General features: G+C 38.4%; 3 protein-coding genes across 5 annotated transcripts in view; all 3 read left to right on the top strand.

Annotated features, from left to right (window-relative positions):
- LOC103119301 (arylacetamide deacetylase-like) overlaps positions 1–17,568 on the top strand; it is a 523,062-nt gene that overhangs the window by 19,701 nt on the left and 485,793 nt on the right. For 2 of the 3 annotated variants that reach the window (XM_007529565.2, XM_060197639.1), the window contains one exon: positions 4,223–5,233. In XM_007529565.2, the coding sequence (XP_007529627.2) occupies positions 4,223–4,819 (597 nt within the window). In that variant the 3' untranslated portion in view covers positions 4,820–5,233. Of the gene's footprint in view, positions 1–4,222; positions 5,234–17,568 lie in introns of those variants that run through there. The other variant, XR_009551564.1, reaches the window with a different exon arrangement.
- Positions 1,189–2,086, top strand: LOC103119308 (uncharacterized protein C9orf40). The gene has a single exon (XM_007529573.3). The coding sequence runs from the start codon at positions 1,212–1,214 to the stop codon at positions 1,698–1,700; it is 489 nt and encodes a 162-aa protein (XP_007529635.2). The 5' UTR covers positions 1,189–1,211; the 3' UTR covers positions 1,701–2,086.
- The window catches only part of LOC103119300 (arylacetamide deacetylase-like), a 41,214-nt gene continuing 40,084 nt past the window's right edge, over positions 16,439–17,568 (top strand). The window contains exon 1 of the mRNA XM_060196951.1: positions 16,439–16,717. Coding sequence (XP_060052934.1) covers positions 16,580–16,717 — 138 coding nt within the window. The 5' untranslated portion in view covers positions 16,439–16,579. The remainder of the gene's footprint in view (positions 16,718–17,568) is intronic.

Below are 17,568 nucleotides of genomic sequence, written 5' to 3'. Positions count from 1 at the left end.
AGATTAACACAATGTCCAGCTCTGCTCTTGGAAAGCCACTTTATCTCTTTATTCATTAATTTCTTTGACTGTCTTGCAAAATTGGGTCTTTCTCTTACATAGTTCAGGCCTCTATAATTGTGTTCCAATGAATTGTGACCCCAATTCAAAATCTGGACTACATATATGTATATGTAAGTATAAATAAATATATATCCATATATACATGATATGCTACTAAGCATTGAGGGAGCTAATAGACAAAAAAAAATCTAGGTCATGTTTTTAATGAATATAAAAAACCTGAAATAACTTCTATACTCAGTGTTTTCTGTGCACTAATGGTTAATCAAAGGACACTCTTCAAGCAATGTAACATTTGGAAGCCTGTCTGGAGAAGAGTTGAAGTCATGTTTCAGGTCCTTACCAATCTAGGGCCAAACAGAAACCATTTGTCACTTTCAGTCAGACTTCAAAGAGAGATACTTTCAGTGTAGATCAAGCTGATGTAAAGCAAATTTCTTATGCACTGAGTACCTTTGCCTGTGTTGAGGTGCAGCCTCAGATGTTGCACAGAAGGTAAGGTGGTGTGAGTTAATGACTTGTGACTGCTTCACAGATGTAGCAACAATCCTCTCTGGAGAAATGTAATGTAATGTTGCCATAAACTTTCAATTATGGCTACAGAAATTTTTGAAGATTGGTATCTACCATAAAATAAAACATTTCTAGGCAAATGATTCAAGCTAAATTCATGAAGAAAATCCGGCAGAATCAATGAACAGTCAATAGAAAAACACACCACAAAATCAGATACAGTAATAGAGTAATAGGTCATAGACTGTAAGTAGTTTTCAAATTTTCTTCAATCAATTCAAAATCAAGATTATATATTTTATCAGAAAAGCCTCAAATTCTAAAACCAAGATATAAAAAAATTAAAATATAAAACCTCATGGGTGATTGATTTCACTTAGCTGAAGAGATTATCAACTGAAATATGGATGGTACTGATTCATACATAATTCTACAAAAGACAGTTGTAGAGCTAAAAAGATAGAAAACACAGGGAGATGAGGAGGAGGGCAAGGCAGAAAGACACACAAAGACACACAATTGGTGAGATAGAATGTTCAATCAGGCGCAGTATTTGCCAACGTCTGAGGCATCGCTGGCGCAGGCTAAGGCGGGGGCCGTGCGCCCGCGCCCGCGCCCGCCGCCCGAGCCCCGCCATGGCCAAGCAGCGTGCGGCCGAGCCGCTGGCATTCCACGCGCCCTGGAAGCGGCTCCTGCGTGGCCTTCCCGACGGGCCGCAGTGCTGGGTGTCGCCGCCTCGCAAACGCAGAATGGACGCGGCGGCCGTGGCCGAGCCTCCGCCTGAGCCCCGCAAGCGCCATGGCGGCGGGCAACAGGAGGGCCGCGGCCTGGACACGGGCGAGCCGCCCCCACGGGCTCCGAAGCCGGGGGAGCAGTCAGACGCCCGGGCCCCCAGGGGCGGCGGCGACGGCGGGGCGGGACGCGGGGGGTCCCCGCGGGGAGACTGGGGTGCCGCGCCAGAAAGGCTTAATGAAGAATTTTGGCAGTATAACATCTTTCAGTACTGGAGGAACCCTTTACCACCTATTGATTTGGCAGATATTGAAGCTGTGAATGAGGACAACTTGGCAAAAGCAAAGCTCCAGGGCCAGAGTGAAGTGGTGGAGGTTGATATGGAGTCCTGACAGAAGCAACTGAAGAAATGAGATTTTCTGCATCTGAAGAGACATCTTTAAATGAATTCATGTGTTCTTACAAAGAAAAGTTATTTTCCATACTTGGTATATTGTTCCCAAACTTGAAAAAATGAGGAAAAAGAAAAATCTTTTAAAAGATAAATGTCTGTAGTTACTACTCAACCTTCTGATAGGGATTTATGAAGAAAATAGTGCAGTTATAGGAAGTGTTTTATGTATGCATTCCAAAAGAACATTTTTTTTGTCTCGATTTTTACTTTGGAGATAAAAGGAGTTCTGGTAGTTTTAAAAGTAGATTGGGAAGTACTCAGAATATTCCCCGTTTGCACACAAAAAAGCTGGTTTGTGGTACATAAAATGAATATTGCTTTATAATAACTGTAATTAATAAAATGTTTTCTGATACATATGGCTGACTTATTAGTTTAACAAAAAGCAGACTTAAATGTCTATACAAGTTTAAGTGGGCATTCCCCCCCCCCGAGGTGGTAATTGTTTTTAATGAGCTTTTGAATGTTGTAAGAACGTGGGCAACGTGTTTCCATAACTACCAATGCCTGATGTTTATTAATATATGGTGGATCAAAAGTGGATAAAAAAGCAATGAGAAATTAGTAGGTGCTTCCCCTTATAAGAAAAAAATTATCACAATTTTTTTAGTTTCTTGGTCTTGAACAGCATTCAGGATTATAGATGGATTTTATTGTTACTTTTAGACTTGGAGTTATCAACACTGGTAAAACTTCAAAAAATCTTTGCCCGAGTCCCTTTCTTAAGAGATTCTTAAGGACTTGTTCTGCAGTGGCTTCCATATAGTTATTTATTTATATATTTATTTTTATCAGGAGTCCTCTCTGCCTTTCCTCCTGAAATAGTACTGTGCAGACAGATTTCAGAACCACTACACTGACAGTAGTTTTTCCTGTTTAAAGGAGACAATTTGATCTAGAGCATGCCTCTTAACTAGTTTTGCTTTTACTTTGTTGATGATTTTGTTACAAATCACCTATTGTGTTATTTCATTGTTAAATGAAGGAAGTTTGAGTTATGTGAATATGATTTAACTTTTCTATGGTATTTAAAATGTCCACTTTGTAATCAAACAACTCAGCCTTGTGTATATTTTGTTCCTAATGACATCCAGAATTCAAGTGTGAAGATAACTCTCAGTGAGAGAAGGAAAAAAGGGCAGTGCTTTGTATTTACTGCATAATTTGAACATGAGTTGACATAGGAATTTCTTGGAACAGAAGACTGTAGTATTGTGATTAACAAAGGCTTTGGAGTCAGACAAAATCTACTGCCACTTTCTACCTGTGTAACATTTTAAGTTGTTCCTCTTCAGGCTCACTTGTAAAATAAGAAACAATAAATAGTTAACTACCTCAAAAAAAAAAAAAAGAATGTTCAATCAACTGCTAAAAAGTTCTAGAAATCCTGAGTCTTCTTTTTGTCAAAGTTAATAATGACTAGAATGTAATCTATGTGTAAGACAGAACAAACTACAAGAATAGGTAGAAAATCTTAAAATAATGAGAGGGGAATTACTTTTACAGAATTAATTTCCATTTGGTAAACCTGGGATAGGAGTAAACATCTGTATTTCAACAGACCTATAATCCCTTTGGTCAGTAAAATTACTGGTCTAGGAACTGCACTTTCAGAAGGTAATCTCTGAGACATGGTGGGTCATTCTGATGAGCAGGTTTAAGTAATTATACACAGAATCCTCTGATATTAAAAACATATAAACAAGGGGGACAGGTGGTGGTGCACCTGGTTAAGCGCACATCTCACAGTGCGCAAGGACCTGGTTCAAGCCTCTGGTTCCTACCTGCAGGAGGAAAGCTTCATAAGTGGTGAGGCAAGGCTGCAGGTGTCTATCTATCTCTTTCCTTGTCTGTCTCCCCCCTCCATTTCTCGCTGTCTCTATCCAAAAACATAAATAAATAAATAAACATGTTTAAAAGCATATAAACATTAAAATGTTTGCTCAAGATTAACTTTTTTAACTTCAATGACAAATTAGAACTCCTATTTGCATGATCTTTCTTTTAATGCTGACACCTATTACAAAACATCTGTAACTATAATTCACAGAAGGCACATCTGAGATTTGTGTTATGATGAAATGTTGCTTCAACAAAATTTTTATAAATGAAGAACTTTAAAGACCAAAGTGCTAATTTTTAAAAGATAAAAAAATATAAATTCCTCTGCTTGGCATCCATTGTTGCAAGATGGTGATTTAATTTTTTGTCACAAAAATAGGGAGATACTTCCTCTGTCTACTTGGGGGGGTAGTTCAAGTCATTTTGCTAACATTGATAGTCTTTATGTAGACAGCCTTAAATATAATCTTGACAATTGGACACTGAGAATAATCTATTCATTATAAATATCATTTCAAGCTCCTAATTTTGAATCATAATAACTTATTGATTGTCAATGAAATAACAGTGATTTTGAAATGTAAATAGCTATTGGAGGTACTTTGATTTTTCTTTCAGCTTCGAGATGATCCTGATGTCAAGGTCAAAATCAAGATCCAGGTTTTAGTTTACCCTGCTCTCCAGACTCTGGATTTTGACTCTCCATCTTATAGAGAAAATGGACATTTCCCACTGTTTACCAAGTCACTAACGGTCAGAGCCTGGAGTGAATACTTTACCACAGACAGATCACTGGAGAAAGCTATGCTTTCCAACCAACATGTACCCCTAGAATCAAGCCATCTATTCAAGTTTGTTAACTGGAGCTCCTTGCTTCCTGAGAGGTTTACAAAAGGACATGTTTACAACAATCCAACATTTGGTGGTTCTGAGCTATCCAAAAAATACCCAGGGTTTCTAGATGTGAGAGCAGCCCCCCTGTTGGCTGATGACAGCAAGCTTCGTGGTTTACCTGTGACCTATATCCTCACGTGTCAGTATGATGTCTTAAGAGATGATGGTGTGATGTATGCGACCCGACTTCGGAATGCTGGAGTTAGGGTGACCCACAACCACATTGAGGATGGATTCCATGGGGCACTTTTCTCTCATGAACTGAAAATTGGATCTAGAACTGAAAATCAGTATATCAGTTGGCTAAGTGAAAATCTATAGTCAAATTCTGAACAGTGGTTTATTAAAATTATATAAACCTCAGAATGGAGAACCAATTCATGAGAATCAAAAATTATGGTTTGGAAAAATATTATCACTGGTGATCTTCCTAAGGTCCTGAATAGACAACACTTATTTAAAAAAAAAAACCAGAATCATACATCATTTCTTAATCTAAGTTTTATTTACTCATGATATGCCATAGAAAAATATTTGTGTCACTCTGTGCTCACAAAAGAATTATGGTCCATACTCCAAGAGGGATATATAGTTGGGAGTTTTCCAGTAGAGATCATGGGACATTAGGGGTGGGAACTGTGTGGAATCACACTCCTATTAAAATTATACCCCTTACAATCTTGTAAATCAATATTAAATCATTAATAAAAATTAAAACATTAAAAATAAAAATAATATCTGTGTCCCCTATTTTTTTTGTTCTTGTTACTAATTTTTGTAGTGCAGTCATTTAGGTCAGGTTTTTAATTGTCTTATAATAGTATTGTTGAAAAGAAAGTGACACAAACAATAATGCATGGGAATGTGATAGATTAGTGCTTCAATTAGCATGGACTTAGAGCCTGCAAATGTGGCTTTGAAACTGATGAAATTCTATTTCAACTCCTTTGAAATTAGTCCTACTAATATGCCATTTGTCTATCGGTATACTAAAATTAATGTTGTTTGTCTTTAAAGAATGGCAACTCTATCCTTGTGACAAGTTAGAGGCGGAGAGGTTGAAGAATTGCTCCCTATGCAGCAGTGTTATGTGCGATTCGATACATAGGAGAGATAATAAAGCCAGTTGTAAACTTTGGATTCCTAAGTTCATGTGGGCATAGTCAACAGAAAATTAAACCTGGTATATTCGTGGTGTGTCTCCATGACTTTGGACAACTATAACAGAATTCCATATTAAGTGGCTTAGAAGCATAAAGGTCTATATACCAATTATGGAGGTCAAGTTCTAAGGAAGAACTTTTCTGGTGAGAGACGCAGATGGCAAATTCTTACTTATTATCTAGCTTAAGTATTCTGATAAATTGAGTGCAGGGTGGGGGTAGATAGCATGATGGTTATGCAAGGAGACTCTCATGCCTGAGGCGCTGAAGTCCCAGGTTCAATCTTCTATAGCAATGCTTTGATAATAAAACAAAACAAAAATAACAAACAACAACAACAAAATGAATGCATGAGAAAGAGACAGAACCAGAGCATGACTTTGTCACTTGCAACACTGGGGATGTGGATAGTTATCTCAGGAACTCCTGCTTGCTTGAGACTATAAAGCTGTAAATATTAGACCATACCCCTAATATCAAGATGCTGATTTATAAAAATTTATTTATTGGGGAATTAATGTTTTACATTTGACAGTAAATACAATAGTTTACACATGCATAACATTTCCCAGTTTTCCATATAGCAATAGAACCCCCACTAGGTCTTCTGTCATCCTTCTTGGATCTGTATTCTCCCCACCCATGCACCCCAGAGTCTGTTACTTTGCCAATTACAGTACAGGTTGAACTTGTGTTTTCTCTTCTGACCTTGCTTTTCAACTTCTGTCTGAGAGTGAGATCATCCCATATTCATCCTTCTGTTCCTCACTTACTTCACTTAACATGAATTTTTCAAGGTCCATCCAAGATCAGCTGAAAACCGATGAAGTCACCATATTTAATAGCTGAGTAGTGGTCCATTGTGTGTATATATACCACAACTTGCTCGCCACTCATCTGTTGTTGGACCCCTGAATTGCTTCCAGGTTTTGGCTATTACAAATTGTGCTGCCAAGAACATACGTGTACACAGATCTTTTTGGATGGGTGTGTTGGGTTCCTTAGGATATATCCCCAGGAGAGGAATTGCAGGATCATAGGGTAGGTCCATTTCTAGCCTTCTGAGAGTTCTCCAGACTGTTCTCCACAGAGGTTGGACCAATTGACATTCCCACCAGCAGTGCAGGAGGGTTCCTTTGACCCCACAACCTCTCCAGCATTTGCTGCTGTTAACTTCTCTGATGTATGACATACTCACAGGAGTGAAGTGGTATCTCATTGTTGTCTTTATTTGCATTTCTCTTACAATCAAAGACTTGGAGAAATTTTTCATGTGTTTCTTGGCCTTTTGGATATCTTCTGTGGGGAATATTTTGTCCATGTCCTCCCCCCATTTTTGGATGGGGTTATTTGTTTTCTTATTGTTGAGATTTGTAAGTTCTTCATATATTCTGGTTAATAGCCTCTTGTCTGATATATGGCATGTAAAAATCTTCTCCCATTCTGTGAGGGGTCTTTTGGTTTGGGTAGTGGTTTCTTTTGCTGTGAAGAAGCTTTTTAATTTGATGTAGTCCCATAGGTTTATGCTTGCCTTAGTCTACTTTGTAATGGATTTTTTTCATTGAAGATGTCTTTAAAATTTACGCTGAAGAGGCTTTTGCCAATATTTTTCTCTAAGTATCTGATAGTTTGTGGTCTAACATCCAAGTCCTTGATCCACTTGGAATTTACTTTTGTATTTGGTGAAATATAGTGGTTCAGTTTCAATCTTTTGCATGTTTCAACTCATTGTTTCCAATACCATTTTTTGAAGAGACTCTGCTTTCCCCTTTATTTTTATTTTATTTTTTAATTTATTTTTTATTTATTTATTCCCTTTTGTTGCCCTTGTTGTTTTATTTTTGTAGTTATATTATTGTTGTTGTCGTTGTTGGATAGGACAGAGAGAAATGGAGAGAGGAGGGGAAGACAGAGAGGAGGAGAGAAAGATAGACACCTGCAGACCTGCTTCACCGCCTGTGAAGCAACTCCCCTGCAGGTGGGGAGCTGGGGTTTGAACTGGGATCCTTATGCCGGTCCTTGTGCTTTGCACCACCTGCGCTTAACCCGCTGCGCTACAGCCCGACTCCCTGCTTTCCCCCTTTAATAGTCTGGGCACCTTTGTCAAAGATTAGATGTACGTAGGTGTGGGGGCTTACTTCTGGGCTCTCAATTCTATTCCATTGGTCAGTGTGTCTACTCACATTCCAGTACCAAGCAATTTTGATGACAATGGCCATATAATACAATTTGAGATCTGGAAGTGTGATGCCTCCAGTTCTTTTTTTTTTTATTTAAGAAAGGATTAATTAACAAAACTATAGGGTAGGAGGGGTACAATTCCACACAATTCATATCCCACCCCCTCCCCTGATAGCTTTCCCATTCTCTATCCCTCTGAGAGCATGGACCCAGGGTCATTGTGGGTTGCAGAAGGTAGAAGGTCTGGCTTCTGTAATTGTTTCCACGCTGAAAATGGGCGTTGACTGGTCGGTCCATACTCCAAGTCTGCCTCTCTCTTTCCCTAGTAGGGTGGGTCTCTGGGGAAGCAGAGCTCCAGGACACATTGGTGGGGTCTTCAGTCTAGGGAAGCCTGGCCGGCATCCTGATGACATCTGGAACCTGGTGACTGAAAAGAGAGTTAACATACGAAGCCAAACAAATTGTTGAGCAATCATGGACCCAAAGCTTGGATTAGTGGAGAGGAAGTGTTAGGGAGGTACTCACTGCAAACTAGTGTACTTCTGCTTTCAGGTATATATTTTGCAGTAGTTTACAGATACGTGTGAACATATGCTCTCTCTCCCAGAAACTGGTGTAAATCTAGGTTTTGGGACTTTGTTAGAAAGTGATCCACCTGAGATGGAATTAGAGTATACTATGAAAGGAAAGGTCTCACCCGAGTAATGAAGCTGAAGGGTTGTCATTCCACATGTGAAGTCTCTGGACACAGTCTGAAGTGAAGCATGTTGAGGTGGCAATCGTTGTGTTGGTTAGATTGTGATCGGCAGATGCAATATTATTTGATATGGATTGGGAGAGGCATATGGGAAAGTGGGCCCTATCCAATGGTTCCAGGACTGGGGGAAGTAGAGGCTCTATAGTGGAGATGTGAGGTTCCTGCTGTCTTAGGGTTCCAAAAGACAATCGATAGTTAATGTTATCATCACATTATTTGGTAATTGGGTTAACTTTGAAAAGTCCTTTTTAAAGGGTTTGCTGTACAGTACCCTGTATCTTGTATATATCTGTGCTATTGGTTGCTTCTGATCTACTTGGTCTAGCCTTTTGAGAGAGTCTGCATATTAATTACACAGCCTATATATTGAAAAGATTCGTGTTGTGTTTTGAAAAACTTTGAGACATACAATTAATTTTCCCCCTCTTGTATTAATTAACTAGTGATTTGTATGACTACATTTTACTAGGAGTGTACATAAACACCATTACCACCACCAAAAGACTGTGACCCATGCCTCTCACCCACTCCCACCCCCCCACTGTCCCAGGAAGCTGCATGTCTACCCCTCATCACAGGGTTTTTACTTTGGTGCCCTACTTACAATTTGGTCAGGTCCTGCTTTTAGTTTCCCTTTCAGATCTTCTTACTCAACTTCTGTTGATGAGTGGGATCATCCCATACTCATCTTTATCTTTCTGACTTAGTTCACTTAACATAATTCCTTCTAGCTCTGTCTAAGATGGGTCAGAGAAGGTGGTTTCATTGTTCTTAATAGCTGCATAGTATTCCATTGTGTATATATACCACAGCTTCCTCAGCCACTCATCTGTTGTTGGGTACCTGGGTTGCTTCCAGGTTTTAGCTATTATGAATTGTGCTGCTATGAACATAGGAGTACACACCTCTTTTTGGTTGGGTGTTATGGAGTCCTTGGGGTATAACCCCAGGAGAGGAATTATTGGGTCATATGGAAGGTCCATGTCTAGCCTTCTGAGAGTTTTCCAGACTGCTCTCCACAGAGGCTGGACCAATTTACATTCCCACCAGCAATGTAAAAGGGTTCCTCTGTCCCCACATCCTCTCCAGCATTTGTTGCTGCTGTCCTTTTGATGTATGCCATTCTTACAGGAGTGAGGTGGTATTTTAGTGTTGTCTTAATTTGCATTTCTCTGACAATCAGTGACCTAGAGCAGTTTTTCATATGTTTGTTAGCCTTTTGGATCTCCTCTGTAGTGAATGTTCTGTTCATATCCTCTGCCCATTTTTGGATGGGGTCATTTGCTTTTTTGGTGCTAAGTTTGCTGAGCTCTTTATATATTTTGGTGATTAGTTTCTTGTCTGATGTATGGCATGTGAAGATCTTCTCCCATTCTGTGAGGGGTCTCTTTGTTTGTGTGAGAGTTTCTTTGGCTGTGCAGAAGCTTTTCAATTTGATGTAGTCCCATTGATTTGTTTCTGCCTTAGTCTTCCTTGCAATTGATTTTTGATTCATCAAAGATGTCCTTGAGGTGTAGGTGGGAAAGTGTTTTACCAATGTTTTCCTCTAAGTATTTGATTGTTTCTGGTCTGACATCTAGGTATTTGATCCATTTGGAGTTGATTTTTGTTTCTGGTGAGATAAAGTGGTTCAATTTCATTCTTCTGCATGTTACAACCCAGTTTTCCCAGCACCATTTATTGAAGAGAGCCTCTGTCTTCCATTTAATCCTTCGGGCCAACTTATCAAGGATTAGATGTCCATAGGTGTGGGGATTTATGTCTGGGCTTTCAATTCTGTTCCACTGGTCTGTGTGCCTATTTTTGTTCCAGTACCATGCTGTTTTGATGATGATGGCTTTATAATATAGTTTAAGGTCTGGGAGTGTGAGGCCTCCATTTCTGTTTCTTTTCCTCAAGATGTTTTTGGCAATTCTAGGTGTTTTCATGTTCCAGATAAATGATTGTAGTGTTTGTTCTATTCTCTTAAAGAAGCTTGGTGGAACTTTGATAGGTATTGCAAAATTTGTATATGGCTCTGGGGAGTATATTCATTTTGATAATATTTCTTCTTCCAATCCATGATCATGGGATATCTTTCCATTTCTTGGTATCAGTTTCTAGTTCCTTGAGTAACGACTCATAGTTTTCAGTATATAAGTCTTTCACTTCTTTGGCCAACTTTATTCCTAGGTATTTGATTGATTTTGCTGAAACAGTAAATGGGAGTGATTTCTGGATGTCTTCTTCTTCAGATTTAGTGTTTGCATAAAGAAATGCCACTGATTTTTGTACATTGATTTTGTAGCCTGATACCTTGCTATATTGCTTAATAACTTCCAGTAGTTTTCTGCTGGATTCTTTAGGTTTTTCTATGTATACTATCATATTATCTGCAAATAGTGAGAGCTTGACTTCTTCCCTTCCAATCTGTATTCCTTTGATTCCTTTCTCTTGCCTGATTGCTATGGCAAGAACTTTCAATACTATGTTGAAGAGTAACGGTAACAGTGGACAGCCCTGTCTAGTCCCCGATCTGGGGGTGAATGCTTTCAGCTTCTATCCATTGAGTATGATGTTGGCTGTAGGTTTGCTATATGTAGACTCCACTATCTTGAGGAATTTCCCATCTATTCCCATTTTTTGTAGAGTTTTGAGCATGAATGGATGTTGGATTTTGTCACAGGCTTTCTCTGCATCTATTGAGATAATCATGTGGTTTTTGGCTTTGCTTTTATTGATGTGATGAATGACATTGATTGACTTATGGATGTTGAACCAGCCTTGCATTCCTGGGATGAATCCCACTTGGTCTTGATGAACAATCTTTTTGATATGTTGCTGTATCTGGTTGGCCAAGATCTTGTTTAATATTTTGGCATCTATGTTCATCAGTGATATTGGTCTGTAGTTTTCCTTTTTTGTTCTGTCCCTATCTGCTTTTGGTATCAGGGTGATGTTAGCTTCATAGAAGGTGGAAGGGAGTATTCCTGTTTCTTCAATCTTATGGAAAAGCTTAAGAAGTATGGGTACTATCTGTTTCCTGAAAGTTTTGTAGAATTCATTTGTGAAGCCATCTGGTCCAGGACTTTTGTTGTTGGGGAGGTTCTTAATAATGGTTTCAATTTCTTTGTCTGTGATTGGTGAGATGCCTCCAGTTCTGTTCTTTCTTCTCAAGATTGTTTTGGCAATTCTAGGTCTTTTCTGGTTCCAGATAAACATTTGTAGCATTTGTTCTATTCTCCTAAAAATTGTGGTTGGGGTCTTAATGGGGATAGCATTAAATGTGTAAATGGCTCTCAGCAGTATATTCATTTTGATGATGCCATAAACATGAAATATCTTTCCACTTCTGTGTGTCTTTTCAATTTACTTGAGGAGTGAGTCATAATTTTCAGTATACAAGTCTTTCACTTCTTTAGTTAGGTTTATTCCTAGATATTTTATTGTTTTTGTTGCTATAGTAAAAGGAATTGATTTCTGGATTTCAACTTCTTCTAACTTAATGTTTGCATAGAGGAATGCCACTGAGTTTTGAATGTTAATTTTGTAAACTGACACCTTACTATATTGACTGATGATTTCCAAAAGCTTCTTCCTGGATTCCTTAGTTTTTTCTATGTATACTTTTATGTCATCTGCAAATAGGGAAAGTTTGACTTCTTTTCTTCTCTTCCAATCTGTATGGTTTAAATTCCTTTCTCCTGCCTGATTGCTATGGCAAGAACTTCCAACAGTATATTGAATAGCAATCGTGATAGTGGGCAGCCCTGTCTTATACCCGATCTGAGGGGAAAGGCTTCCAGTTTTTCACCATTGAGTATGATGAACCTATGGCTGTAGGTTTGCTCTATATAGACTACACTATCATGAGGAATTTTCCATCTATTCCCTTTTTTTGTAGTGTTTTGATCATAAAGGGATGTTGCATTTTGTCACAGGCTTTCTCTGCTTCTATTGATATGACCATGTGGTTTTTGGTCTTGCTTTTATTGATGTGGTGAATCACATTGATTGATTTACATATATTAAACCAGCCTAGCATGCCTGGGATAAACCCCACTTGGTCATGATGAACAATCTTTTTGATATACTGCTTTATCCAGTTGGCTAGAATTTTGTTCAATATTTTACCATCTATGTTCATTGGAGATATTGGTCTGTAGTTTTCTTTTTTGTTTGTGTCCCTATCTGCTTTTGTTATTAAAGTCATGTTGGCTTCATAGAAGCTGGCAGGGAGTATTCCAATGTCTTCAGTCTTCTGGAAGAATCTTAAAAATAGAAGTATTAGTTCTTCTTTGAAGGTTTTGTAGAATTCATTTGTAAAACCATCTGGTCCAGGACTTTTATTTTTGGGAAGATTTTTGATAACTGTTTCAATTTTATTAGCTGTGATGGGCCTGTTCATGTTATCTACTTCGTCTTTACTTAGATTTGGAAGTTGGTAGGTATCTAGGAAATCGTCCATTTCTTCTAGGTTCTCTAGCTTGGTGGCATATAGATGTTCATAGAAGCCTTGCATGATATGTTGAATTTCTGCAATGTCTATTGTAATATCTCCTCTTTAATTTACTATCCAAATTATTTTGGTCTTCTCCCTTTTTTATTTTGTGAATCTGGCTAAAGTTTTGTCAATTTTGTTCACTCTTTAGAAGAACCAACATTTACTTTTGTTGATCTTTTGTATGTTTTTTTTATTTTAAAGATTTTTATTTATTAATGAGAAAGAAGGAGACAAAATAAAGAACCTGATATCACTCTGGCACATGTTCTGCCAGGCACAGAACTCAGGACCTCATGCTTGAGAGTCCAAAGCCTTATCACTGAGCAACCTCCCAGATTACTTGTATGGTTTTCTTATTTTTTAAATTTTTTCAAAGCATTTATTTATTTATTTCCTTTTTTTGCCCTTGTTGTTATTGTTGTAGTTTTTTATTGTTAATGATGTCATTGTTGTTGGATAAGAGAGAGAAATGAAGAGGGGGGAAGGTGGAGAGGGGGAGAGAAAGATAGACACCTGCACACCTGCTTCAACACCTGTGAATCGACTCCCTTGCAGGTGGGGAGCCAGGGGCTCAAACTGGAATCCTTCCACCAGTCCTTGCGCTTGCACCACATGAACTTAACCCACAATGCTACCACCTGATTCCTTGTTTTCTTATTTTCAATGTTATTGATTTCTACTCTAACTTTAGTGATTTCTGTCTTTCTGGTTGCTTTAGGGTTCCTTTGTTCGTCTTCTTTTAGGTCTTTAAGATGTGAAATTAGGCTGTTTATTTGTGCTTTTTCTTGTTTCCTAACGTGTGCTCGTATGGCTATGAACCTCCCTCTCAGTACTGCCTTAGCTATGTCCCAAATATTTTGAAAGCTTGTGTCTTCATTTTCCTTGAACTCTTGAAACATTTTGATTTCTTCCTTTATTGCTTCTTTGACCCAGTAGTTGTTAAGGAGTATACTGTAGAGCTTCCACATTTTGGGACTATTACTAATCTTTTGTTGATTGTGAAGTGTTAGTGTAATTCCACTGTGGTCTGAGAAGATGCTTGGGATGTTTTCAGTCCTCTTGAATTTGCTGATGCTGTCTTTGTGACCTAACATATAGTCTGTCCTTGAGAATGACCCATGTGGACTTGAATAGAATGTGTATTCCATTTTCTTGGGGTGAATGACTCTTAATGTAGTTCTAGTTTATCTATCTCCTCATTTAGCTCCCTTATGTCTTTATTGATTTTCTGCCTGAATGATCTGTCAAGTTGAGAGAGTGGGGTGTTGAAGTCCCCTACTATGACTATGTTGCTGTTAATAAATTGCTGTAGCTCTTTCATTAGACATTTGATGTATTTTCTATTTTTAAAGATCTTTTAAATATTTATTTGTTCCCCTTTTTGTGGCCCTTGTTTTTTATAGTTGCTGTTGTTGCTGTTGTTGTTGTTGGATAAGACAGAGAGAAATGGAGAGAGATGGGGAAGACAGAGGAGGGGAGAAAGACAGACACCTGCAGACCTGCTTCACCATCTGTGAAGCAAGCCCCCCTGCAGGTGGGGATACAGGGGCTCAAACTGTGTCCTTAAGCTGGTCCTTGCGCTTTGCTCCATGTGTGCTTAACCTGCTGCATACTGCCCAACTCCCATTCTCTTTTCTAAGTCACACCTACACCTATTACTATTTCAGAGTGTTCTTTTTTCTTCTTCTCTCTCTAGGTCCCATTAGGGTTGGAGGTTAGATTTCTTTGGTCTTTTTCTCCTAACATTCTCCCTATCTGGGAGTATGGACCAAAATTATTTTTGAAGTATAGAAGGTGAGAGTTCTGCCTTCTGTAATTGCCTCTCTGCTGGACATAGGCATAGGTAGGCTGATCCATACCTCCAGCCTGTTTGTTTTGTTCCCTATTGTGGTAGGGCTTTGAATAGATGAGGCTTCAGAGCACACTGGTGAGGTCTAGACTTTGGTTCTTAATAGGAGAGCAGAGAATTAGGAAGCCACAATGACTTTTTTAACAAGCTTTGTGACCATGGGTAAAACTTTATTCTTCTCTGTGTCTCAGCTTCCCTATAGCAGAATGGGTAATATAACTTTCTTGGTGCATTTGGGAAAACTGAACAAAACCCAGTATTTTGTGTTGCTGGTATTTTGAAAAATCACTCCAGGCCTTGTGAATCTTAGCTACTTGTGTCTGGAATTAATAACATAGTCTTTCTGTCAAGTCACTTTGCTTAGTGTTTGCCCTATCAACTCACCTGCAAAAGAAGATACCTAAAAGTTGCAGAGGGGGCATATATACGGGAATTCAGTGAACAGGGAGTGTCTACAACATTTGGCTTTCTTTTTTTATTATTTTTATGATTTAATAATGATTAACAAGATTGTGGGGTAGGAGGGGTATAATTCCAAGCAATTCCCACCATCAGAATTCCATATCCCATCCCTTCATGAGATGTGTCCCTATTCTTTATCCCTCTGGATGTATGAACCAAAATTCCTCATGGGGTTCAGAAAGTGGGAGGTCTGCCTTCTGTAATTGCTTCTCCACTGGACACGAGTGTTGACAGGTTGATCCACACCCTCAGCCTAGGTCTCTATCTTTCCCTAGTGTTGTAGGACTCAGGAGGAATGGGATTCCAGGGCACACTGGTGAGGTCATCTTCCCAGGGAAGTCAGGATGGCATCATAGTAGCATCTGCAACTTGGTGGCTGAAAAGCAGTAAGATATAAAGCAGAGCAATGTGTTTGATAATCAGGAACCTAAAGGTCAGAATTTCTCTGGTTTGGCAGGTTCTTCTCTTCATCTCAACTCCATCTGTAATCTGAACTCAACTAAATACTGAAACATGTGAGGTTTTAATGTACTCACCTGGAGGCCTGTACCAGTTTCACTCCATGCTAATGAAGGAGATTTTACTACTTCCTGAACTCTCCTCAGTCATAGTTTCTCTAAGTGTGCCAACAGCATTATCAAGGATTAATTGATTGCTTTAGTGCCCTGCTTGGAGTACACTGTAGGTAATCAAAACTGGTAGCTACCTAACAGTAGCTACCAAAACTGTTAGCTACAGCATGACTGCTGTATAATTTTCCTCAATCATGTCCATCTTCCTTGTAAACACTCTCAATACTCAAAATCTAGCCCTTCCTCCTGTAAGATCTGATATTTGAAACATATCCTTGGTTCTCTATATTTTCCTACAGACTTAATTTCTAATGAAGCATTCTGTATGTAATTATTGTGCAATAAATATTTGTTCCCTGATTGCTTAGCTACACATGCCAGAGAGATTTAGCAGAATTTCAGACAGTGCAAAGTATCTGCTTGCACAACTCCACCTTTATACTTCATGAAGTTTCATTATTTCTGAGCAATCTATGAAGTAACAGGAGAGTTGGAACATGTATTCAGAAATTTAGAAAATATTGCATGCTGGGAGCAAATCTGGGCATTAAATTTCAACATCTTGTGTTTCAAAAGTATTTTAGTTGTGCCACCAAGTAGACAGAGGACACATTATGGGGAGAGGGACAGTTTTGCTTCTGATTGTGGGGGCCATTGTGGCTTACTATGTTTATACACCACTTCCAGATGATGTTGAGGAACCTTGGAAAGTTCTGTGGATATACACACATATGAGAACTTTAAAAGACTTGGTGAGTACAAAATTTTGTTACTCAAGAGTATTTAACACTTTGAGGAGAAGGAAATAATAACATGTCTTTCTGCTGTCATTATGATTATATACAGTTTCTGCTGCCTTAGGAAGTTTGTTCTTTATTTTGTTTGCTGATTTAAAATGTTTTTTTTTTGTTTGCTTGGCTTGGTATTATAATTATTCCTTAATGCAGGTAAACTCTCAACAAAAGGGATATGGAAGAAGAAGACAAGTATTTTTTATATTATCCATAAAGACAAAATATGGTGGTAGAGAAAAATAAAGTCTTCTTGTGAGTTTCCCTGTAGCAAAGCAACTAGTATGAAGCATGTTCAAGTATGGACTTCAGAAAGCCTAGGATCCAATAGCACAGTAATTATAGTACTCTCTGTAGTAATCTGAGATTCAGATATGAAAAAGCATTCTTGCTGAACTAACCGTAAACAAATTGCTCACCCACATGGAATCCATAACTGAAAGACCTGTGATTGGTTCTTCCTGGTGAGGCAGAGTACTTGGAATGCAGCAAGTGAACTGGTTTCCTGTAGCAAATAATATGCCTAACAATTCTAAATTGTGTACATTTCTGAAGTAGAATCCACCCTGATGCAGAAGGCAGCAATTAGTCAATGGACAGATTTCTTCTTCTACTTTATTAGTATTCTATTAATATTCATTGAATAAAGTAGAAGTTTAGGAACAAAAATATAACTTGTAACTATTCTTTATATGTGCTTTTGGCTAGGCAAATCATTACTGACAAAGGAACTGCACATTTTATAAAAGGAAACTGAAGTATATCCTTTGATATACAGGAGAACTCACTATAGCAGTACTGAGCTCTGTTGA

Source organism: Erinaceus europaeus, chromosome 9 (genome assembly GCF_950295315.1).
Source record: "Erinaceus europaeus chromosome 9, mEriEur2.1, whole genome shotgun sequence".
NCBI lineage: Eukaryota > Metazoa > Chordata > Mammalia > Eulipotyphla > Erinaceidae > Erinaceus > Erinaceus europaeus.
This window is presented reverse-complemented; position numbering and strand designations above follow the sequence as displayed.